Raw genomic sequence first — 26804 nt, 5'->3', positions numbered from 1 at the left:
TAGGCATGTGTCAGCACGTGCACTGATCTGTTGTTTCTTCTTTATTTTTTTATTTATTTAAGTGCAGGGTGTTGAAATATCCTGTACTCAGTTTCATTTAGCACACGTATTTGTTTCTATTTTCTGTGCTCTACGCGATACTCGTAGCTACTTTGTATAAAAAGTGGCCGATATGTTTGTGAAACTATTTTTGTGCATTTCCACAGCCCTCCCCCCTCCCCGTGTGACAAATGGACAAATAAAACATTTGGCAGAACCCATGTCCCGACGACTGTCGACGGCAAGGCGCTTAGCATTGAATCAATACAACCACACAAAATATTGCCACCGTCGAAACGAGTCACGTATGAGGTGTGTACTACAGCAGGACTCCTCTCTCGGGGTTCCCAGTGAACATTTTGCACCACCTAACGGCGCCGCTGCGAAGCCTGCGTGTGGTATCCGAAATGCATGGCGCTGAGAAATGCACCACGCAACAGCGGGGGGCTGCTCTCTCTCTCTCTCGCTTACTTTCTGGACACAATGCGCCATCTGCTGCCCGACGCTGCCCGACGCGCTACCCATTTGAGCATGGAGTACCCAGAGACCCAGGTTTGCAGGAAAACAGTTGGAGACATGGATAGATAGGTACACAGTTAGCCCCTGGAAAGTGTGTGAAGTACACTATCAAATAATCGGGGTAGCTTGCATTAGTGGCGCAAGGCTAAAGACATAGGGGAGCTGATCGGTTCCTAGTTGGTCATGGCTATACCAAGTGTATAAGCATTTTCTCCTGGTCCATGGTATCGGGTAATGCCTTGCGAAGCACTTGCAGTTCGAGCACATGTAGGGGAAGTGGCTCAAAAGCTATGCACAGTGTATGGGTGGCGCACAGTAGATGAAATGCTGGGATGACATCATGGCACATGTGCAGTAGCGCGCAGCTGGTGGGAGCTCGGCCGAGCCGCCGCCAGAGGTGCCTGATGCAGTCACGGACACCGCGAGCGTTCAGCGCTAATGCAAGGAAACGGAGAAGCGAGGTTGGCATCAGCAGCACCTCTGCGCGTTGCCTCATTGGTACTGCTACAATTTGCTTCTCTCTCTCATTTTCTCTTTCTCTCTCCCGAGCATAGCATGCGACGCTTCGCGAGGTGGTTGCTAGGCAACGCAGTGGCAGGCAGCTGCGGCGTCGCTGGCTTTTCGTGAAACGCGCACGTTTTACGGCTGGCTTAAACAGCTTCGCTGTTAAAATGCTAATCACAGTAAAGTCCTGGAAGAAACCATGTCACAGCGAATGTCGACATTAATGTGATTAGCAATGTAGCGACAGACTGTATTGCCATCGCAGAGACGTGCCATTTATGAGGTGCGTACGCAGCTGGGCATCTCTTTCACATTTCCCTCTGGACACACTGCGCCAATTAGCTGCGCCGCTGCAAAGTCCACACGTGGCACAGGGGAATATATCTTCAGCCAAAATTTTCTGAATGTACTGACGCGGGTTCGATTTCGCTCAGCACTAGACAACATCCAGGCGCTACGATTTAGTATTAGCACTACATTGTCACAAGGTGTGTCCGCAATGGAACATGAATGCGGACAAAATGTCACGAAGAAGACACACAGCAGTGAAGTGCTACCAATCACTAGTGTCACTCTGTTGTACCATGGTGTGTTCACAATGGATCATGTTAAGCACAGATGAAACAACACAAAAAAGGCAGACAACAACAACAAAGCACAACCAGTTAATAGTTGCACTCTGTTGTCCAATGGTGTGTACACAACAGAACATAAGTACAGACGAAGCATCGCAAAGGAGACACATAACAATGGAGAACTACGATTTGGTAGTATCACTCCATTGCCATTCTTAGTGGAGTTTCATCTGCACTCAATATTTTCTAATGTGAACACACAACGGTATGACAAGGTGTTACTATCAAATGGTACCCTTCCGATGTTTGTCTTCTTTGTGGTGCTTCATTTGCACTCATGTTCCATTGAGAATACACCATGCATGATAGTATCTTAGATTGGAAGTAAGTTCAAGATCAAAAACTCTGGAAGAAGATGTCAGCCCGTGCTGAATCCTCCCCATCATCAGTGGCACTGGATGAGACATTACTCTCATAGATATTTTTGTACCTATCTACAACTGTAAGTGTAGGTCAGTTTGCGGATCTGGCCAGAGGCATAGTCGGGTGGGTACTTTCGTGTCAAAACATATCTGTTTAACAGTGTGCCAACTTGGGTTGGGTGGTACATAAGCAAAGAAACAGTGCTTTTAAATGTCAGTGAACTCTCTAAATCTTTACTTAGGAAAGAGTTGTAAGATCCTGATTGCGAAATCTAAACGCATCATGCTCTTGTGCACCAGGTGATCACTGCATATATGTGGCCTTTCACCAGACGAATAAACTGTATGGCTGCTAGTCAGTGCTCGTGTCTGTCATCTCTGCCTCTGTCCCGTTCAAAAGTGTTGTTTTTTTGCATACCTGTTTACCCCAATCAAAATCCCTACCCATGTGGACACTCATTGAACAGCTGCTACAGTGAACACACTGAACAGCTGCCAGTATTGTTAATGGTTTATAAATGCCTCTTGTACCATGGCAAAGCGAGTGATGTACTGTGCTTTACCTTTAGAAAGAAAAAACAAAGGGTTTTAAGGCACAGACAGAAAGCGGACAGCATCGCTGCCAAGTGTAGCACGGAAAGCAAGGACAGCTGTTCGTTTGTGCACACAACACACACGAATAACTGCACACAGCAATGCTCAAATATTTAAGTAAGTAAACCATCACAGCTGTCAGCATTTGAACAATATTTTCAGGATCAACCCTGTTTGCATGTTCAGTCATTAACATTGTACTGCCATGTTGAATTGCAATGTGGCCCTGTGGCATGTTGCAGTGAAGCCACACCATGCATCAACAGAAAGATTTGCATGTAGTTTGCATACTAAATTTGTACTTGAAGGTCTGAAAATATTTGGAGAGGGTAATATGCATTAAAATATATTATGCACTGCACTTGTTTGATGAAATGTCGAAGCTCTTTTGGGGACCATAGCTAGGGCTTTCAAGAGAACTGGTGGCATTGGAGGAACCCAAATTTAGCATAAGCCATCCACCCTGGGTACTTAAGAACTCAAACTGAGTTTAGGTTCCATGCTAGCTGCTGACCCAATCCTTCGGATATGCTCTGTTGCTTGCATCTGCTGCTCATAAATGTATTAGGGAGTTTTTGTGTGCCCAAAAATAGCATCAGAGTCACTGTGCATGCGCAAAACCTAAACTCTGTTTAACGGTATTTTGTGTACAAGGCAGCTGTCATTCACTAACTTTGGGTCCACTATATTTAAAGCTCCCTGTTGTCGCTTGCTCATTGGTCTGTTTCACACACATGGTCTTCTCAATTGTGCTTTTGCCGTATGTGCCGGAATAGGTTCCTCTTTACCGTAAAACTCTCCTGACAGTGGCATGCACTGGAATGGGGTCACTTTGGTGTGTGATCTTAGGTGGTCTTCCAGGTGAGAGCACGTACTAAAGGCCATGTTTATTGATTGCACGTACTAAAGGCATGTTTAATGATTGCTATTCATAGCACTGACCAAACTTCTTGCTCCCATGACCTCCAAGCCTCTGCCAACAGGCATATTACCCATTTCTCTTCCAAAATAATGCAGCACTGGAGTGGAAGCCATTTTCATTTCTCCATAAGTTGAACTAAAGCTGATGACAAACAAGGAGTGCAGTCATGCAACGCACACTTCTGCATAGCGTGTCCTTTTCCATCCGAGCATTTGCTCAGCCTCAAGTGCCAAAGCATGTCTCGCATATCTTCCACTGTAGTATGACATAATGGTTGCTGGCATGAAAGTGTCCAGCTCCACACTGTTCCCGTAACCTGTTTCCACATCAAACTTTTTCCTGCCTTATAGCTTAGACACTGCAGAAAGCTAGCATACATAAAGATGATATATAATGTAAGATGATGTACAATGTAATGTGCAGTGTGTATTGTCATGTGGCAGTGATAAACAAGTACACGTGTCAATATGCTGGTTGTGTTTATGGCATGCTGGCAATTCCTGGCTGCCACAGACATTGTGACCCAGGGTTCTATTCTGCGACAGATAGAGAGCCATTAACCCCATAAGGGATCCTGACTAATACCTCAGCTTGTCACGAGTGAGCGTCGCTTTTCGGCTTATATGACAAGCTCTCAATACAATGTTGAAGGTGGCAGACGACATTCTACCATCTTTTTTATTGAATTAGATTTCTCAGAATACTTGCAGACACACTTTTGTGTTATAACCATATTTTATTAAGGCACATGCAATTAAAAAATGAGCCATTATGGTAGTTTTTTCGAACTGAAACAGATACTTAAAGGGTGAACACTCAAAAGATTCCCAACTGGTCTCCTTCCCAAGGAGTGGCCGAACCGAATGCTGTTTAGCTTTGATGTTCCCATGAGAACTGGAACAACCAGCACAGCATGACCAACAGCTGAGCATATTATGTGGCAGACAAGTTTCAAGGTCAGACTAGCAAAGCATTTGTGAACATAAATGTGCGCATGGATTGGAGCACGAATGAGACATAGAAACAGTATGGCATGATCTTGTCCTTTACTTAAAAAACTGACCATCCATATATACAACTTTTCAGTTGGGCAACATAACACATGCACCATCCTCCACTTTATGAAGTGAAACAGATGCAGTGGAAATGGAATGTTAGCAATATTAAGATAAATCTGTTGTTATCACATACAATGCCTCCTTGTCCAGCACTGGTAAAAAAAAAAGAAAAAGAATTGATGTATACAAGCCCTCCAAATAAGGGGAAATCAAGCAGCCAGCCAAGTTCATTTAATGCTAATAAAGAACAGTGGCTCTTAAACATTTAGCTGTCAGGGAGCCCTCGACAGTGCTAACAAAATTGGGTCCATGTTCTTTTAAAGGGTCACTAGAGACAACTGTTGAATAAATTAATAATGCTAGATGAACTTTCTATAAATCTCGCAATGTGTGTTTTATGTCAAGAGATAACTTATCTTCAGAGATGTGACTGAAAGGGCTGTGCCGTATTTTTGCAATTCGAATCGCCCACGTTGAACAATGTCCCTTGCGTGGCCTCACTGTTGATCTTGGAAATTGCGCCCTCCTGGGAATTCCAGCTCGCTTTGAGTAGTACGCCTGAAGGGAAAGGGTGCTGCACTTCCAGAAATAGTAAGGTCTTTAAATGGTGCTGAGACAGTGGTGTGAAAAGGTAGCATCCGTGAATTCTTCTGCACGAAAATCAGATAAAAAATTGACAAATGTGTGTTTTTTTTTTTGCTTCACATGCAACATATTGTTTTACTATCGGCTGAGTGGGATTGACGAATTATAAATTACACATGTAGTGTCAGGGGAGCTGTAGTGTCAGGGTAGCATGTAGTGTCACATCAGCGGTGCCGATACTATCCCATGTTTAAGTAATTTTGTGACATATAAAGGTTGTGTTCTAAGAAGAAAGAAGCAAAGAAAGAAAACTGGTGCGTTGGAGATGTGGCAGCACAGATCCATCATTCCACCTTAACTCAATATTTGCATTTCCTGTGCTTTTAAAGAAAGTGTACAAAAAAAAAAAAGAAACGAGAGAAAAAAAAAAAAGCACATGATGGCGGTGTGTGCTAAGGAAAGTTGAATTCTCAAATATGTTCCAGCATCGACCCCATTTCTTGATCTTGATTCAATCTTAAGTATAGCCTCATAGCAATTACATGACACATGCTTTGAAAAATGTTATGCATGCTATTATGACGGATAATGCTGGTTAATCCTGCCTTTTCTAATTTCTCTCTCTTGTCAAGAACGACTTGTCTGCGATGCACACATCTTCATCTGCTACAGTATTACTTTTTTTGTGGCCTCTGAAATCATGCAAAGACACCGCACTGCTTCTCTCAGAGTCTGCATGGTGCACAAATATCTGCAACAATTAGGTGTTATGCGAAATTCTGCAAGTGTTCTTTGTCATGCACCTCGTTTGACTCTCACATGGTGACAGCCTACACTCGGCTCAGTGGTGCCGTGAGCGGGAGGTTGACCATTTTATGTAAGGCGACCTAATATTCTGGAAAAGCCTACTTCTAGTAATTCGCACACCCTCCATTCATTGTGAAACTCCATTCATCGTGAAACCCTCCATTGCCTAGTGCAAAATCTGTACCGCAGGTGCTGTCCAAATTTACCCCACAGCGATGACTCCGAGTAACGGAAACCAATCTCGAAGGCTACACTTTTGCAGGTTGCATGTGCTGGAGGCAATTTCAAATGCCGGAAACATGTCATGGCCGCCATGTTTTGGCTCCCAACTGCACATTGCTGCAGTGACAGGAGCAACTGGTGCGATGATGGGCAAAATATTGTTAATTCAAAATATTGTTTTGTTTGCCATATGGTGAGGGCGAAGCTGGGAACGAGGAAGTGGCCTGATGACGACGAATTGACAATGGTGATGCCGCTATGATGACTGTTGAAACGCCTGTTTCAAGTATAGTGGTAGCGTCGTCTGCTACGCTGATGCGGCACATAGAAGTCGACGAGAAAGAGGTTCGGAGGAGTGCGCGTGGCACGTGGAATGCGGTGCATGGACACGAGAAAAGAAAAAAAAAAAGAAGAAAATAACGCCGAAGACGAGCTGACGGCATTGTCTCTTTGTCTCAAGGCTTGTCCATCCCCGACGACGAAGCCTGCTCTTTCCTTCGAAAGGGCTCTCGCCTTTACAATGACAACAGCGTAACGGAAAGAACGGACAGACACAGCAAACCCAGCTTCGAGCCTTTAACTGCTGTCACAGTAGAAAAGGCACACGAAAGAGAGCATTCCACAAACAAACACCACTGCTGTTTTCCAATGAGCACAAAAACATAGTACTGCTACATATATGTAGTGGTAATAAGGAATTAGCGCTGTCTGTGCCTCAGTCTCTTCCTTCGTCCACAGGCAGCGTTGCGCTGAAAGCAAAGTTAAGAGTGAGTGGTTGTGAATGACATTACTGACTAGTAATTAAGCAGAATACAAAATACACTCATAGACCGTTCAGATGGCTACTAATAGGATGTGAACGGTTTCGTTTGCAAAGGAGGTCTTGCTTTCCGTTAATGTGTTTGGAATGCCTTGTAGAATGCATTAGAAAACATTTATTCTCATCTGAAACCTGGCTTCTAAGCTACGCTTGCTGCAAATGTTGGCAGGAGGCTTGCTCATGAAAGCATCTACACAATCTACTAGGCCCAGAAAGTGTGACTTAAGAGGTATTAGAAGATCTACATCTCCGCAATATCAAGATGTATAATCACGTCAGCACCACCGTCAAGCTTTGCCAGGTTTAAATGCTATACCTCCTTGCATTACCAGACACAGTAAGGTGCTCTGATTGCAGCTTAATGTTATTTCAAAATTCTCACTGAGTTAGCTACTCAGTGGCACAATAAATAATGGCAAGAAAGCTAGGTTAAAACCAGTCACACCATCCGCTAACTTACTTTTGGTGTCAGTGGCAAGCGATAAAATACGAACTACCACAGAACTAATAAATTACTGTACTTGCGTGTATATCAGGCGTTCTTTCTAGCTGCACTGAATTTTTAAATATCACCTGTGGCAGACAGCACGATCCTAACCCTTGAACTAAATTATTCGGTGATGTCAACATTACTTGCACGAGCAATCAAATGCGTAATTGACTAATTAACAAAATTTTACTAATTAAATTTTTTGCTAAGCAAATTACAGCAAATATTACAATTTAGAAATTGTAGCTAGTGAGGTTGCAAGACATACCAACTTGAATGAATTCTGAGGAAGGCACTGGTTTCGTGACATGCGCCATCAAAGTTGCGGTAAAAATAAACTGTTCCGCTTACTTTTTAAGAAAATGCTTTGTGCATTTAAGCACAAAAGTAACTGAACACACCAATGCATTTCGTCGCAAAAGTGAATATCTTGAAACTGGTGTCATCCTGAAAATATAGTGGATACCCCTTGCAAACCCGCCGGTTACAATTCATAAATTGCAAATATGTGCTGTGAAGTAATGAATTTAAAAGTTAATCAGTATTTTTTGTTAATTCATTGATTATACATTTTGATTTCTTGCAGAAACAATGTGCAACTCATCGAATAATTTAGTGCGAGAGTTAGAATTGTGATATCTGCCATAGACGATTTGTAAACACTTGGTGCAGCTTAAAAAAAAAAAAAAAAAAAAAAAAAAAAAAAAAAAACACCTCGTAAAGATAACCAAGGTTAATACACAAAGGCAAGCTTTTTCCAAGTCCTGCAAGTACAATATAAACTTGGATAATAGCCACCCTAAAAAGCAAACTCCCAAAAATATTCCACAAGTACTTTTAGTTTGCACCCACCATACGCAACAGCCATAGCCTCAGGATCTGAAACAGCCACTTACTTGAGCCATAGGCAAAGGTGTACGTTCCTGGGTGTTATTTGCTTTGTGAACAAAGACGAGTTACCTTCCGTGACCAAATATTGTGGTAGGGGTACGGAAAGGAGGACAGTGAAGCTGTCACAAAAGTCTGCAGAGCTCCCCCCCATATCATATTTAGTGTCGCTGCATGTCGAGTTGTCGATTAATTCGGCCTTGCTTTGCGATCGGCTAGCCTCCTGGTTACCTCAGATGGCAAAGCGATTGACTCGGAAAGGTTTTACTCCGGAGTTCGGTCCCCGGACCAGGACGACTATTTCTTCAACTGCGAAACCCATGTGGGTTTCCCTTGTAATTTCATGCTATGGTCACGTGGATTACAGTTTTCCATTATTGCAAAATCTCCTTCACCTAGCCAATTTCTGCAGAGCTAGTTTGCCAATGTTCTATGCATGTGTGAAGGACCACGTAACAAGGTGTCTAGGATTGGCTGTTTCCAACTGCATACAGCTAATAAGTGTAGTTGTTAGACCCAATAAGAACAGGCACAGAAAAAGGGAGAGAAGTAGAGGAACAGCAAACACTTTAAGTCGTAGCTTGTTTCCAGAAAAAAATAAAAAAAACTACAAGCACACTTTTAGGTGAGCAGTTAGAGAAATTAAGAAATGAAAAGGCAGGCGTACAAGGCATGAAAAAAAAAAGAGATACAACACAAAAACCGTTTATGCTGGCCTTTTTTTCTTTATCTGTCCATGTTTTGTATGCCTGCCATTTCATACCCATGAAGTTACACCAACTTGTTCAGCTTTCTAAGTGAAGACCAATGTACGTTTGTGCAAATACACAAGCAGAATAGTACGAAGAACAACCTTACTTATTCTTACTGGCACACACATACATGCACATGTCGAGAAGAAAGAGAATGAGATGGAGACGTACACATACGTGTTCTCAGGGTAAAGCTTGAATATTTATGCAACCAGTAGTCATAGTCCAAGCAATTCACTGGGTGTTCTTTATACAAATCATCACTGTACACACTGTTGCAGAGTGAGTTCAAGAAAGCAGCAACATCTTGGCACGCCACCTGCACTATTGTTTAGTTAATCACACACTGCCTTCCTGTTACATGTGGACATACACATGGTAGTTGTAGCTGTTTTTCTGGGTGGAACCCTAGAAGCAGAAGGGAATCATAGCAGTCTCTTTGGTGTGTGATTGCACATGCTTCTTACAGCTATATGAACGGGCCAAAACATAACGAGAGCCCATGGAAGGTGAAGCAGTGCTTCTTTGTCTTAAAAAAATCCGAATTACCCTTTTTCACGCAATCTCGGAAAATCGCACGCTCGCCGGCAGTAACAATGTCCACAGATATACAACACAACTAACATTAAACATTCTACAAGCGCTAGACATCCAGCAATGCCCAATGGATATCTACAATATCCAGAAAAGAATGTTCAATGCACATCTGACATATGCCTGCAGTTACTTGAGCACGAACATGGTGTACCACTGGACGTTGCTTGTCACTGCACAGTCTTGTGGGGCATGTCCAAAATGAACAGACATTTCGACACACTCTAGGTGGCCAACGTAGTGGTGGTGGTGGTGATCATGATTCTGTTGCTTCTAGCACAACTATGCCTGGTATACTAGGGGAGAGGTTTTTTGCACTTGATCTCACCACTACTGCTCTCTGTGCATGCACCGCATTGCTATAGCGATTGAGGCGCGAGATCTTCCGTGGAAGGGAGGAGGGCAGTGAGACCGTCTGTTTGGCGCATCGTTGGCCTAACCTAAACTAACCTAACCTAACCCCGTCAATGCGTACTAAGCAAAATAATAATAATAATAATAATAATTCCAACACCGGGAATCAAACACGGACCTCCTGGGTGAGAGCCAGGTATCCTAACCACTAGACCATGCCAGGGACAAGTTCTACCATATCGTAGACCCCTCAAATAGGATAACAGCGCCTTAGAATACCACGTGGCCCATGTGCAGAGAGAAGCGGGGGTGAGATCAAGTGCAAAAAACCTCTCCCTGCTAGTCTGGGTCTGGGCGTCTCATTCCAGGGCATGAAGGTGAGTGTCCATCAGTTCAGCCGCTTTCAGACATCTGAGCAGAAAGTGTGAAACTACCTTCTGTTCAGACGCATGGGGAAGCTCTCTCATTCTAATATGTTGTCAAGCAACTTAATTTTCTTGGCACGGAAGCACCGGCAAGACTAGGCGAAGCACTTCACGTCACTGCACTCCCTGTCCCTGCAACGCGGGGAAAGAGCGAGTCCCGACCTTAAACGTCCGCGTTGCTTCGATACGCTACCTCTCCTGACATGTGGATCCGCATGTGTCGGTTGTAGTTGCCCTTCTGCGAGAAGCCCTTGAAGCAGTGCGGACATCGATACGGTGTCTCCTTCGTGTGTGACCGCAGGTGTACCTGAAGCTGGGAGTGGAAGCCAAAGCTCATGGGGCAGACGTGACAGGCAAAGGGCTTGGGCATCCTCTGGGCAGCCATGTCCTGGCCACTGCTGGCCCCTCCTTCGCCCAGCTGCTGAATGATGGGCTCACCGGTAGCGGCAAAGTCTGCAGCTCTAGCACTGCTGCCGTGTGCTGACAACTCACACTGGTTGATACTGGGCGCACAGGGCCCTGCGATGTCAATGCCCCTATGAAGAATCGCCGGGTCGAAGGGTGTGCATACTGCGGCAAGAGAGAAAGGATTAAGAGTGAGTTCCTTGGAAGGGTTAGGTCTTCAAATAAGCTCTACAAGACAATAGTTCCCAAACATTCTGCCGGTGCCAAGGACTTTGAAACAATGAAATGAGCACCACTTATTGGGGAAAATTTTCAAATGACCAGGGATATTGAGTAACGGTTCATTGGAATGGACTGATTGGTGCGGCATTTTGTAAACGGAAGCAGCAGTGAAAGTGAGGGCACAGGGACACACTGTGTAGTAGTAGAGTGCATTAGAATGGGGGAGTGGGTCCAGCGAACGCCTTGGCAAGCGCCGAGGGTGATGCAAAAAACGTTGAAATTGCGGTGGCGCTGTCGCTGCCTTAGCCTGAAGCTCCGGCCAATAAACGTTGGCTCCGGATGTTTCGGCAGTGCCCATTGGCAGAGGTGGGCTCACGAGCTGAGTAGCTGTCGTCGGCTTGACGCACCGTCGTTGTTGCATCGTTTGCATTCTTTTCGTCGCTCTTCTTCCTTTTTATTTACTACAGATCGGTGAGGAATAATATCAATGTTGCCACCACCGAGTATCAAAACTAGAAGCAGCTGAGTGAAACGCCTGTCAAAGCTCCATGCAGCTGCGGTAGGGTCTCCGACACGACAAGCGTCCTGGCCGGCGCGCGGGACCGCTCATTCAGGAGAAGGTGACGGTGGCGCCACACTTTTCAATAAATAAAAAAAAAAGCCTCAGCGGGGAGCCCGCATTGAATGCACTCCTCCAATCTAGTACACTCTAGTAGTAGTGTGTCCCTTTGCCTTTTCCTGGTTCTAAGGACTGTCCGCTTTCACAATGGTGGTTTCGAGAGCGATCGACATACTTAAATTTTGTACAATTATGTCAAATTTTGGCACGTTTATTGCAAGGTCCTGATTTGGGTCACGTGTTCTGTAGTGGCACGGTACACCTGTACTGTGCCAGCTTATCCAGAAAATTGGGCAGGCGCTTTGGTGCAGAGAGACCATTCCGAGTAATCCCAACTGTATGATTTCCAGTGAGTCTGAGTTCGAGTGAGCTCAGCCAAGTTCATCTCTCGTGAGTCTGAGCGGGCCCTAATCTAGAAGTTATAAAATTAGATTAAATTCTGGGGTTTTATGTGCCAAAACCACAATTTAGTTATGAGGCATGCCGTAGTAGGGACTCGGGATTAATTTTGACCACCTGGGGTTCTTTAACATGCACCCAATGCAAGGTACACATTTGTTTTCGCATTTCACTCCCATCGCAATGCGGCCACGGCGGCCAGGATTCGCTCCTGCACCGTCAGGCTTAGTAGCGCAATGCCATAGCCACTACGCCACCACAACAGATGCCCTAAGCTAAAAGTAGCTTTCACAAGTGAGTAAGAGTGAGTTCCATTCATTTTGCTACATATCAGGTTTCAAAGATGGCATGGCCAGAAACTAAGCATACAAGCTGAAATTATGACAACATTATACAATTGAGAGCATCTACAACAAAATGACCCGTATGATGAAGGAATAATTCCATCCTATGTCATAGTTCTATTGTGAGGTGTGGGGTGCACGACCTTTACAACGAAAAAATTGACCTGTATAACAAATGATTTCGGAGGCCCCAAGCACTTCATTATGAAGTCATTCGACTGTACAAAGTGGCAAACATTGAAACAAAAGAATGCATTTCACTTAGCCTTATTCATTCCCATTTCATTAAATTAAATTATGGCATTTTACGTGCCAAAACCACGATCTGATTATGAGGCACGCCGTAGTGGGGGACTCTGGAAATTTGGACCACCTGGGGTTCTTTAACATGCACCTAAATCTAAGTACATGGGTGTTTTCGCATTTCACCCCCATCGAAATGCGGCCGCCGTGGCCGGGATTCGATCCCGCGACCTCGTGCTCAGCAGCCCAACACCATAGCCACTGAGCAAGCACGGCGGGTACCCATTTCATTTGTCAACAATACTACACAAAGGCAAGAACTATACCTAATCAACTAATTGGACACAGAACAAATAACAAAGATTGGATTGCAAAAAAAATTGCAATCTCAGCTTCATCAGGGATTTCTAGCTACAATGCAGTCCTCGTGAAATTGCGTAACACTGAAAATATGAAAATACCAGAGGAGATTTAAGCAAATGAAATGCTGGTCACTGACCTATCCCGTGAGGTGTCACGCTTGTGGCCGTCACTTGAGGTGGGACCGGTACAAGAGGTTTGCGCTCGGCAGCACCATCTGGCACCGGTGTTAAGATGAGGGATGATGGCCATGCTGCGAAGAAACCACCATTTGCGCCACTCGGTGTGTAATCAGCCAAATACTTGCTTGTACATGCACTGGGGTTTTCTTTCACAGAGTGCAAGAGGTACACAACTCTATAGTCCAGCAGGCATTGGACTTCCTTGTTCGTCTGCCTTCATTTCGTTTCAATAATTCAGTACTGAAGGTGCAAGCCTAGTTCAGACATGAGTTGATTAGCTTCAAAATTCTCGATTCCTCTGATCGACGAATCACCAGAACTTTGGGGAATGGACAGCACTTCTCTTCCAGCTGAAGTCATTGCTGCAATTAAAGTGTTCCATGGTGGTTTCCGAGCTGCAATTTCATTATCAGGCGCCTTCACCATCACCTCAAAAGTACTTGTGTGGATGGCTGCTTCAAATTCAACTCCTTTTTGCAGGAGTCATCAAGCAGCATTATTGACAGCGACCCCTTCAATTGAAAAGTGGCGATACTCTGCGCTTTCTGGCATCGAGATGTGTTAACTAGCAGAATGTTAAAGAGAGGCATAGGTATTATTTCAGCAGGAAAACTAGTAATCCTTTGTCACTAGCAGCTAATACAAATCGGGTGGTTAAAAGACATCTCTGGAGATCAATGCGCAGTGCAAAGTAGGGGAGCTCTCCAAATGCACTAAATAGTTGGAACTTGCCAATTTATCTATGCCCGGTATTTAAGGACTAGTGTTAGCTGTTAACAACAATCTGTTAACAATTATCTGTGAACAGCTTATCAAGAAATGCCATTCTTGGATACTGCGATAAATATGAAGTTTTTATAAAAAGCACAAGATATCCTGTGAAGAATGGCAAAACTACTTTCGCTGGTCTTCAGATCTAATGTATTTTGCATGTTCATGTTTCAGCAAGCGTGCAAAGACAGCTGGGCTCATAGGCATGTTATAACCTGTATAATGAGATACTCAAAGGTTTCAGCACACTAAGGCCATACCATGGATTATTATTTAATAATACTTTCGTATGATACAATACCCAATATGTTGCCTCACTGTCAACAAGTTATGCATCTTTAAACAAAGAGGACACTACAGTATGTCGTGCAGGAAGGTGCCTGGATAGGGTGTAGATGTTTGCATGAAAACAGCTGAAAAATCTCTCCGACTGCTCACTTCATTGGCTACCGTCACGTTGAATGATACTAAAAGGCAAATTTTTAAAAAGTTGTCTCCATGCATTAGCCGTTTCAACAAAACTTGTGTAACATAGCTTCTTTGAAACTGTGGAATAGGGCTGCAAGCTCACTTGTGCATGTCAAGCCGTGGGATGGCCATCTCGCTTGCCTTAACCAACATTGCTGTCAGTATTACTGGAGTTTCGTGAAGTTACGTTGGTCTAAGCGATCACAAAAGGAAAGCATTATCTGAAAAGGTGTCTGCTGCCAGAAGCAGGCCCATTCACAAATTTCAGATGTCACAGCTACTTTTCGTCGCTTGATCAATGGTTGCATGCTAAAGGCAACACACACAGGTATAGCCGTTTTAGAATGCAATTTTCCATGCACAGAGTATCTGACACTGCTGAAGAGTGGCCCTATGTTATCTGAATTACAAATTCCATTTACTTAGGACATGCAATGCATCTATCTCCTTGATAAAAACAGTCAACTAGTGGCGATCCGAACTCTTAGTTCAAATGCTGAATTACAAACAAATCAAGGTGTTTCACGACAGTTTGCTGTTGGGACATGGCATTAAGAATGAAAACAGCGCGAAATACAAGGGACAATTTTTGCTTGGCCTACTGTATTCTTTAAAATTTAAGCTGCTCAATTCAAGTAAGGGTTTCAGTTAATTCAATTATTTTGGCTTTTTTATAGAAGAGAACCAGAACCTGCAAATTTAGGCATGTTCCTGAATCATTAATATTGCATACACGTGTTTGACATTTAAGCAGCTGTGTAGGTTTGCTTGAGCCAACAAATATAGATGCCACTCTGACAGATATGAGGACGTCTCTCTCTCTTCTCTGCACTATGGAACCCAGCTGTACTGTCTTTACGTCTGCTCATATAGTAACTCATAATTGTTTTCTAGCATATTTCATTTAACTTTGGGGAATACATGCAAAATTTAGCAGTTCTATCTAGAAGTTGTAATCACTGTGATTCAGCTGCACTTTGCCGTCATCTTGTGACGTGAAAATGTGCTTCATTTTGTTCCCTTGATTGTTAATGTCTCTCTAACCTTTTATGCAAGCTTAGAGGTCCCCTCATCAGCTTTGGCATTGCAAAATGACAAGCACGGTGGGCACATCTTAAAATGACCATCACGTCTGCTAAGTGTTACCCTGACTCATGATTATCAGTGTGTCCAGAAAGACGAGACCAAGAATAAGAAAATAGCACTTGTCCAATGTTTTCACATTCTTGGTCTCGTCTTTTCGTGCACTGATCATCGTGGGCGCTTTCCATTCGCCAAATCTGCAATCCTCTTGCATTAAAACAATGCATGCCAATGGAGCAGCTGAAGATTCAAACAAACGCCTATGAGCCATTCATCTCCAATGAGCCACTCTATTTGACAGCACAGAAAACACCGCTGACACCACCTCTGCCTCACACATCAAATGCAGTGCACGAATAGCAAAGAGCAACATGGGGGTTTCCGTAAGATGCAGGACGTGCAAAACTGCCAGTCGAAATGTGTTGCACAGCAACAATGGAAAGTGCTCTGAACATTGTATGGGCCCTCGGTTCTAATGCAAGAGAAGGCATTGGAGGAATATCGCTTGCAGGCATTGGTCGAGTGAGAGAGGGTTTCTGCTGTGGAGAGGGTTGCACACCTCCTTTAATGATTGTATAACACTTAATTTGCTTCTGTCTCCGCTAACACTGACTCCTTTTTCTATAATTCTTGTAGTAGAACACTCCCTAGATGGCGCTTTACAACTTCCAGTGTAAAACAAGAACTTCTGACGGGTCCTGGCAGAAGGGCCTTTAAACAAATGGCCCACATACGGACACTTCACCAAACACAAGTTTGATTATATAGTAAACATTGTCACAATCCAAAGCACGACATCACATTGCAGGCAAACCTTAGCCAAGAGTGACAAAAATAACACAGTAGAAACAGGGTCGCAAACAAATATGGGGCCAGCAACACTACACCCAGCTTAATGTGCAGTGGCATAGATAAACTGCAGTTTAGACAAGTAACTTTCTGTAGACTAGCCCCAAATTATTCAACATTCATTCCGGCAGAACTAATGCCAAGTTTGCCGCAACTGCAATAATTATGGCCATCAGCTCACTTGTGCTCATCGACACAATGAATACAGCCTTTTCACTTTCCTACATCAAAAATGGCGACAGCATTGCCACATCTCCATGTCACATTTTGCAGACTGTTGGTTGCTCCTGGTGGTTTATAAGCAAAAGAACAGTCATGCACAGCTGGAAACTTTACTCATAGAACTTTATTAAACTGCTGAAACTACACCAGCAATAGGCAATTTAGAAGATTAAAGGTGCTGATCACACTTTGTCAACACAATGATGAACATGTAAAGCACTAATGTGGTAACAAAACTGGTGCAAGTTATAAAGAAATTAAAGTTGTAATGAAAAGTACGAGCTAGACATGAAATCTATGTGGAGCATACAGTGACTAATAAGAGAAAAAGAAATGTGGTTTTACCACTTTACCTCAAATCTGACCATGTCATTTCTTCCACGTCTTTTTTCTTTTCTTTTTTAACTGCCAAAAGGTTAAATCATTTTGAGCACATTTCAAATATGTGAAATATCCCTCCTAATGACTCCATCATTCTCAACAAGCTCCACCCTGCAATGTCTTGCCCACAACTTTTCTGACAAGCACACTGGAACAAGAACACTCAAACATAGGAGATAAACAATAAAGCTAAACAAACAAACATGGTATGCAATTATATATAACTCAGAATGTGCTGCATCCAGAATATCGGGGACCAAATACTTCACTTATTTTAGCAAAGTGATATTAATGCCAAAGGCTTATCATCCTGATACAACCGCAAAATTAAATGCTCACACAGGCATGTCTAATCTTTAAAGATGGCTTTGTGCCTGCCTCCCCGCCTCATTATAAATGACCATCCAGATTCTTACACACTGTGGTCGCTGTTTGACTGTAAAATGCAATGTCGAACAGGTATTACGTTTACCTGAAAATCTGGGTGCTATACAAATAGCACAAACAGTGCTATTTGTTTTTCTTTTTCTGTTCTAAATCTGTTCATAAAGCGGTCAGAAATGTCTCAACAAGACCAGCACGCATTCCAGAAATAGCGGTAATTTTCAATCACTGTGGGAAATATTGGTACGCGACTAGAACCTAGTGCACCATCTTACACTGGAACAATATTGCTTCTTGCAATATCAACAACTCAGCTTTCTGCAGAAACAAACTAACAAGAATGGAAAAAGAACACCTGCACGAGACTACAGTTCTTTACAGTTCTCTTCATCGAACAGAAGAATGGCAGTGCGGAAGGGTATATCAGGGGTGGCTATTCCGGATGTGAGTTGTGAGGAAATTCTTCGCTGAAAATTTCATCTTGCAGTGAGGGCACTGGAACACTTTCTTCTGGTTGTGCTCATTAATGTGCCACAGTAAATTGCCCTCATAGACAAATGCTTCTGGGCACTGTGGGCACTGAAACAATTTTTTCTGCTCTGCTGAGGTTCGACGGAGCCTTTGAGAATACCCTGTGCCTTGCGGTGTTTGCGCTGGCGCTGTGATGACCTTGACAGGAAGGCCCAAGAGGGCAGACCTTCGTTTTTTGGGCTTGGACTGCCCACTTCTGTCAGGGAGCTTTTGCTTAGTCACGGAACTCGTCTTGTCATGCTTCTTCACCCGCAGACCTGTGTCCTCAGCAGAGCCGACAACAATACCAGTGCCGGTCGCTCCTTCCTCAGATTGCCCGGTGATTTCACAAAGCTGCAAAGAATGCTCGATAGTGTCCTTTGAGGGCTGTGTGCGCGGTAGCTTAATGTGCTTTGTCGGGAGACGATAAAGCTCCGGTGCTGGGAAACCTTGGGATGTAGCCTTGGGTTGGCAGATGGTGTCGCAAACCGACAGCTCTTCTTGAGAAGGGTTTTCGAACTGGATATCAGGGCCATTTCCAGAGGTAACAGGTGACATCTCGTGTTCAGTCTTGATGTGATCTGCCAGAATCTGCTGCGGTGGCTGCGATTTGGTTAAACCTAGTTGAAGCATGAAAACAATGTTGCTAGTGTCTGGATTCCTCTCATCACTCGCACCAGGTGCTGTTGTGGTAGTGGTCCAGACGTCTTCTACCTGTTCTTGAGAATCTGTGCAAAATGTGACAGGTGCTCCACTGCCTGGCACCAACCCTGTGAATCAAAACAAAGTTTATGTCATCAGTTAATGCATACCAACTGAACCATGCAAGACTAAAGTTACAACAGGACACTAACAGGAAAGCTAATGGATTGGTAGATTACACATGCCGGAATTTCAAACAGCTCGCTCTTATCATAAGTGGAAGCTTGGTGAGCTACAAAGGGTGCTAAATTAGAGGTGGCAATGCCACCTTGACAATCTCTTGCCACTAGCTGCCTCCTCACTTAGTCATGAATTTTTAAAATGCCTGCTTGGGAATATTTAAGTGTTCACCAATAAAGGAAGATTACATTGTGTTAAGTAAGCTTTGAATCAGTTTGCCTCTGTTTGGTAACTTTGCCTAGCTGCGCAAAAAATGGCTCAAATCATCAGAACTGCTGTGAAATTTGTGACGTTGTAATGGCATCATGCGTGCGCCAACTTTGGCACCAGATTTTGAAGGAGGATAGTTTTTGCAGAGAAATGCAAATAAAGTTTTGAAGCAACACTCTACCAGTCTAAACTGCTTCATTGCATGTCTTCCGTGTCCTTCTAAAATGAGAAAAGATGTCTTTTGCTAGCTGGTATGCAAATGAAGTAGTCATCTTGAATAACTCCCTAAAGATTCACGAAATGGGGTCTGGAAGCCACCATGGCATAATGGCATTGTGTTATTTTTAGAACTACATAAACAGTGAATTACTAAAGAAACCCAGTCAAATTCAGGCAATGAGTTGAACTAGCATCATAATTTTTGTAATAATTGCCAAGCAGGGCCAAAAAGCTAAAAAATGACAATTATTAGGCAACCGTAACACTTCAATGAGTTCTGCATGACTCAACATACCACATCCTTACCTTAATATAAGAAAAAGATACAATATTTTACATACAGAGACAGTGTTGGTTCATGTGCAAGTCTATGAAATGCAATCACAAATACTGGCACTAGTATCACCTCATACATTATACTGCAGTTAGTCAAAAATAATGGAACCTAGTATTGGTAGAATGTTGATCAAACTCATTTTCAATTTCATTCGAGGAACACAGGTAACAAAGCCGGCGCAGTTTGTAAAACAGAAGAGGCTTAGTTGCGTTGCTTGCACAATGTTCATGCACAATGAAAGAAGAATTACATGTTCGACACATAACTTATACTGTTCTGGGTAATGTATGCAAGCTCAGGGAGTTTCACATGCAATATATGAATAACTTCAAGCATTTAGTTAAAGTATTTCTATTGCTGTACATGCAGACAGGCATATTGCCTGCACATAATGATTAGCCACCACCTCATAACCAATAAACAGCAGTCGCATGGGCACGGAGCACACGTGGGATAAATATGTTCTGGCTAAATCAGAGGAAGCAGGAATGGATTGTTGAATAGATTACAATTCTCTCACAATAAAATTTGCATGTCACTGCTGTTTATGTTGACAGAGGTGGCTGCAGAAATATTTGCTCTACTTTAAATTTAAGCTTCCTTTGCCTTTTTTATCCACTTTGCAGGTGCTGAGGCAAGAAGTGAATAAAATTATTCTATTTGCATAATTTTGTGTTAACATTTCCGTCACAAGCATTACGTTTGCACAACATTTGTGCAAACATCAAAAAGCCGAACTTTTGTGCAATGCGGTGTGATGTTGTAACTTCTTTCATTTTTACATCCCCATTATCTTATTTCTGGAGAGTCATTACTGCAACAATCAGGAGATTAAAAGATATTCTGCAATTCTGCTTGGTGATGATTTAAATGACAGTCACTTTCTTCACAGTGGATTATGAAATTCTGTTGCCTATTGGAAATGCAAGTTCCGGCAACTTGTTTCTAGCAATGTCAAATGTGTTGTGTGTGCCGTGGATTGTACCAAAGAAGGTGCTGTGAAAAACAAAATGCTGCATTGCTCCCGAGGAGAGCTGCACAGCTAGGGCCCTTTAGGAGGCTTACGGCAAATGGCAAACACAATTTGACCTGCATGAATGGAACAGATTATGTCACAATCAGGAATGACCGAAAAACAAAACAAACTACATTCTATTGTTGGCAAATGCTAAAACTATTTTTTTTTTTGCAAAACAACTTGAGGCCTACTTTTTTTCTTTTTTTTGCTGCGCTGCAATTGATGAGACCTGTTGCTAAAGGTTTAAAAGCTTTTCATTATTAGAATTCAAAACATAAATAGTCATGTGTTACACAGGCTAGTCTGATTCTACCTTTTTTTTCAACAGCAAGATAGAGCTTTACAATCAAGAAGCATATTAACATGAATACAGTAGGCAAAGCAACTACAAAAAAGAAAAATGTACAGAGCTAAGAAGCAGGCTGCATCTGACATTACTGGCATTGATGAACTTCATAGCATTGCAGCTGCAATGTTTACAAGTAAATTTTTAAATGGTGCACACAAATATGAGACTGCATGAAATATCGTTATGTAAACTGTCAGCAATGAAAGAAAACACACAAAGCAGCACACAAAAATACAATCAGCAGAAGCTCTCAGCCCAACTTCATAGTTTTAGCAGTATGAATTCAGCTACTGCAGCAACAAAGTGCTCACAACTAAGTATATGCAAATTGGAAACATGAAAGCTCTAAATTGGGGCTCAATACAATAAAGAAGCATACCACCAAGGTTAGCCAAACACATATCAAAGCACCTTTCTATGTGTAAGTTCACAACACAAGGTTATCAAATGTCACATCTCTTACACTTGACAATCTCTCTGACTACCACATGCATTTCATAAAAGGTTAAGGTGACTAAACAAAACATTTTTTTATCCCATTTGGCTTGGGAGTAATAAGACTGCAACACTGTCACAACAGTCTTTTGCTTCCACTATTCAGTCACTGCACTAGAACTGCCATGGTTGAGTCAACACACAGGAATGCTGGGGTGCGTTCATTCCTAACCAGCTTTAGAAGTGGACAACCTGAAAAATATGGAGAAATAACCAGTTTAGCTTTCAATATCAAAACGCTCACAAAGAGTCCAGACCATGCAAACCACAATCGCACAGACATTTTATAATGCCAGTGTTACAATTACGAAAAACATGCAAGGAACTTATATAAGTGGGTAGCCAAAGGAGGCAGTCGTGCAATGAAGTGACATGTTGCATCCTCTCCGACCTAACAGGTAAAGCAAGAGTTTTTTTAAAGGGGCCATGGAATGGTTGTCCAATTATTTTCAGTACACCATTGTAACCAAGAGTAGAGGGGTGCCAATATGGTTACACACACACAAGAGAACTAGGTGCCTGGCACACAATTTAACCGGACATTTTAAATTGAAAATCATGACTCTAAGTGCCTCCCAGCGACAGCGACTGCCATTTTGGCATGGCTTGTGTGACCTCAAAAAATGTGAGACTGCCGCTGTGTCGTTTGCTCCAAAACATTCCAAAACAATGTGCACGCCTTGCCGGACTCCCCTTGCCCGGCACAGTCTGGCATTCAACAGCGCAGAAGGGAATTTATGTTGCATTGTGTCAAGAACTCTTTTACTCGTGCGATAAATACGGCACAAACCAGAGAATGCCTGCATTAACCATTTCGGGCTGACTTTTGAGATGCACGTGCGAAAACGAAACCCCACGCATACTGCGCACATCAACCATGCCGAATGAACTTCATCTTGTAATTCGTCAGTGTTGCGAGACTGCTGTACGACCCAACTGCAATACAAGAAAATTTTACAAAAAATTTCTACCGCACCGAATGCATTCACATTTCGCCAGCTTGCTGTGGGATGCGTATGGTTTAATGTGCGAACACCTAACTGAAGCACCAAAATTAAGTGTCACGGCCCCTTTAACTGGGCCATGCAAGGTTATTAAGACTGTGTAGAACTGCAAAATGCTATTTCTAAACTAGTCTGTGCCTTTTCACCAATGGCATGGTAAAACACACACCAAGCAGCTATCAGTCAAGAACTGTGCCCAGTATTGTGTGTCTAATCTTCATGACCACACAGCACATGCTACTGCCCATTGTTGGTGACAGCTTAAGAATGCAGTGGCAAATATGCCACTGTCCAACACAAAGAGAGTTCATACCAGGTGCCTTTTTTTAGGCTATACAGAATTTTAGAAAATTGCCTGTCCCAGATAACACAATTCTAGTCCTTGAGCAGAATTACTCGAAGAGGTGGACATTCCTTACACAAGAAATTGAAATACATAACTGACTATTTGACAAAGTTTCAAAAATTTGGTTTAACTAATTATTTTATGACAGATATTGCAACTCACAAATTATAGATAGTGTATCCGCAAGGCTTGCAACAAATTCCCAGGAGTATATATTGGACAGGAATCACCATGCAAATGAGCAGTGTTTTGCGATTCTAAAGCAGCCCTTCAAAGCCTGCAGGTGGCACTGTTCCAGTGAGATTAGGAATACTTCATTTCAAACCCAACAGAAATCGACAGTTGCACTGTTGGAAAAGGACATCTCATTTTCCAGTGGCTACCTGGTCACTGCGGCATTTTTGTCAGCCACCTTGCTGATGAAGCTGCCAGATCAGCCTATTATAACACACAGGCCATGCTCATGGCCTGTGTGCTTGAAGATTCTGGGCACGAGTGCTAACGCTTTTTCTAGACTTGCATTGGAAGCCTTTTTTATTAAACAGAACAGAGATCGTTGTATAATTGAGTCATCGATTGCATTTCTCAACTCGGAATTCGACTTCTCGCGCAAGCCGCCTTTGACCTACACATTTCTACCTGCTATGTTTCCGTATTGTGATTGTGCGCATGAATGACAAGGTGATATATTTGTGAAACCCTTCCTGCTTTTAAACAGTTGTGAGTGTAGCGCTTGTCTTTGCCTCTTTCTTCCCGTGCGAATTCTCTTTCTGTCTGCGCTTATTTTCGCTCATACCACTATCAAGAACGGACACAGCTAGGGAACTTCAATGAACTACTCATGGCATGCTGGCTCTTTGCAAGACACTGGAGTATTGTCTTGCAACCATTGTTTGTGCATACTTGATCCACTACTGCAACTGTGATTACCATCAAACCTCTCCTGTTGTGGCACTACACTGCTGTGCTGCCTACGACTGGGTGTAGCTTTCACCAATTCATACTCCTTCCTCAGTGGAATGGCCGACTCACCCATAAGTGACCTATATATGAACTTTGAGGAGACCATTGAACCCCTCTCCTGCCACTGCACTTGCTTTGACATCCAATGTCAGCCTTTTAGGAACGCACCTAGCCAATTGGACGGTCGACCCTTTACGCAGGCAAAGATCCTGGGTGCTTGACCTCATCCATCATCAACCCAGAAAACTATGTGCGCTCATATGACCTCTAAAATCGACGAAAGACAAAACACTTATATTAACATCTTGCGTCTACTACTGTGTGTTTCTGCTTCCTTCTTTTAATCACCCATGCTTTCTCCACCTTGCAGGTTATCACACCAGACGTCCTTCTGGTGAACCCCCCCCCCTCCTTGACTTTCCGTTTTTTTCACCCTCTCTCTGAGGATGACATCAGTTTTAAGACATTAGTTCCCAAAGCATGCGATGAAATACATTGGCAGTCCAGTTACTGTTTGTGCTTCAATGCAGAAAACGGTTCTTTATTATAAAGTAAGAGGAACAACAGTGCATTTTTACCAAAAGCTTGAGGGTGCATACCTCGAAACCGGTTCCATCCTTGTAATTATTTCCAACTGAATATGCCTCACAAACAGCTACAATTTGTAAACTGCAATACGTGTCAATGCAAGCCCTGCAAATGCACGCAGCACTATGACAGCATTGCATGTGCCTTCTCTGTGTGCGGTGAAAGTGAAGGTGTGCCAACGGATGTACAACCATAGTCAACGTTGCCCGCACTAGGGGATCAAGGAGCTGTTGCTATAACAATGTTGCTGTTTGGACCACTAGTCGCAGTGTGCCTTTGCAAAAGACACACGAATTGCACCCCGCTTTTTCCTTTGCGGTCGGGGTCTCTCCTAAGCTTTCCTTCCCTTACGGTTCGAAGTACGTAAAATTAAGTGGGGTGTGGCTTCCACATATGACTCGTAATGTACATTTTATTTCAGAACTGAGACATAAAGTACAGTTGCAATGACCTGTTGCAAATACTGCTGTGCGACTACCACTTTATCAGTGTTGTGAATCAAGCAAAAAGAACATCAGCTGTCTGAATATACTGTAAACGAAACAGAGAGGGCATGAAAGGGTGGCCCTTAAGAGCAATGAATGGTGACCTTTCAAATGAACTGCATGCAAGTCATACAGCCCCCAAACACCGTGTAATCTTTTTTGGATAATTTGATAATTACAGTGACTGACTTTATATTACATTAATGAAATGCTTGTTTCAGTTCCTGAGTGAAGTTACAGTAGCTGCATTCTATTTGGCACATTCGTGTTAGAAGTCAGGCATTACAAACTTCTTTGGTGAGGTCACTGTGAGCTCCGCCTGCATTTATGGTTCAATGACGTGCCATTCAGCTTGCTCATTCATGTACACTTTTCAGTTATTTCCATGTTACTGTGGATTGCTCAGAACGTAATTTGATGAAAAAAAAAGTATATCAGAAATTTTAAATGGCAGATATTCCGCCTGATGACTGAATTTTAACAGCAGAAAACTGAATTCGCTATATGAAATTTTCAAATATTTGCACACAGAAACACAGTTAACAAATGGCCGAGTGGGCCAACTATTTATGTAAGACAGTGAAAATCAGAGTCGCAGCTGCCTTGCAAGCTCCAATGGCGTTGTCAATATTACTACGTTGCATGCAAATAAACAATGGCACACTGTTCAGCTTTATTTATGTGCGGACAGAATCTCCATATACCTATTTGGTTAATCCTTACTGAAAAGCAACAATGGCGAAGAGACGGCAGTTTGGAGCTGAAATTTAAACGCCGAGATTAAAATCTCGATTTCTCAAAAAGGCATTGTGTCGTTTTTACCGAGAATAACTGCCAAACACGATATTATCATTCGCATGGAATTACCTAAAACTGTACTACAGGAAGTTTAAGGTACAATATATGTTTCTTCTGCTCATTACATACTACTAAGTACAGCCGCGAATTCTACGATATGCTTCTAGCAGCAGTATTGCTGCGCCTGAACTGAGTCATGAACCGCACACAACTACGCGAAAGTTTAGTCAGGAGCAGTTTAGCCTAACGTTTCCTTTTTCGTTTCCTTCAGGCTGTCGCAACGGGGAAACTTGTGACGTCAACGTCGCGGTGACAGCCTCACCTTACGCATTAAACAGTTTCTGCGGGCAAGGTGACAGTGTGCTGACAATGTGCTCGCTGTTATTTGAAAACATCGTTATCGCGTCAGCGAAAGCTGCATGCCAGTTTTATAAAGCGCGCGCATTTCGATCTCCGAGCATTATCAAGGAGCGCACACGAAGTGCAAACCACCGCTTTTGATACTCATATATGAGTCAGTAATGACTTCACTACAGTACTCACATTATATGGACAGTGCGCTGGCCATTTATCGCCCGGCATTTCTTTAGAAAGCTTCGCGCGCAAGCACAGTCAAGGATGTAACATGCCACTTCAGCGTCAGCGCCGACTAAAACCGAGCACGGGATGCATCACAGAAACGGTTCAACGACAGACTCGCAACCATAAGCACAACACTGCCGACATACAACGAACATTCAAAGCACCAAATTCGCACAAGCACTCTATAAATGGGTAAGCCGCATTCGACACAGTTTGCATCAGTTGAGTTGCACTGCAGAGAAGTGAAAAATGTAACAATGCAATGCACAGCAGCGCGCCCAACGCTAGTTGAGCGGCGCTCAAGAAGCCCGTTTTTGGAGAAGTGCTGAAAGCGGCCACCGTGCTTTCCTAGCGCTGTCATCGCTAACGATGACAGCGCTAGGCAGGGACTAGTCAGTGCAGTGGCTCCACTGGCACAAAGCGAGTGGGAAAGGGCAGAGAAGAGGGTTCCTAGTAGCACGTCGACAGGTCCTGATGGTTGGCCCTGAGCCGTGCTCCCTCAAGGGCTGCAGAAGA

At 43.2% G+C, this 26804-nt stretch overlaps 2 protein-coding genes across 2 annotated transcripts; both read right to left on the bottom strand.

Moving 5' to 3' along the window:
* Positions 1 to 9377: 9377 nt before the first annotated feature.
* Positions 9378 to 14715, bottom strand: LOC125941024 (zinc finger protein 837-like). Its single transcript, XM_049657918.1, has 3 exons — positions 14687 to 14715; positions 13302 to 13558; positions 9378 to 11140 (listed from the first exon to the last, which is right to left on the bottom strand). The coding sequence occupies exons 1-3, from the start codon at positions 14713 to 14715 to the stop codon at positions 10734 to 10736; spliced, it is 693 nt and encodes a 230-aa protein (XP_049513875.1). The 3' UTR covers positions 9378 to 10733.
* Positions 14716 to 17154: 2439 nt separating this feature from the next.
* On the bottom strand, positions 17155 to 26555 carry LOC119465777 (zinc finger protein 236). Its single transcript, XM_037726235.2, has 2 exons — positions 26250 to 26555; positions 17155 to 18782 (listed from the first exon to the last, which is right to left on the bottom strand). Exon 2 carries the CDS (start codon positions 18643 to 18645, stop codon positions 17926 to 17928), a length of 720 nt encoding a protein of 239 aa, XP_037582163.1. The 5' UTR covers positions 18646 to 18782; positions 26250 to 26555; the 3' UTR covers positions 17155 to 17925.
* Positions 26556 to 26804: the final 249 nt, after the last annotated feature.

The sequence above is a fragment of the Dermacentor silvarum genome, chromosome 10, assembly GCF_013339745.2.
Source record: "Dermacentor silvarum isolate Dsil-2018 chromosome 10, BIME_Dsil_1.4, whole genome shotgun sequence".
Classification (NCBI taxonomy): domain Eukaryota; kingdom Metazoa; phylum Arthropoda; class Arachnida; order Ixodida; family Ixodidae; genus Dermacentor; species Dermacentor silvarum.
The sequence above is the reverse complement of the archived record's forward strand: the minus strand, read 5'-3'. Positions and strand labels throughout refer to the sequence as shown.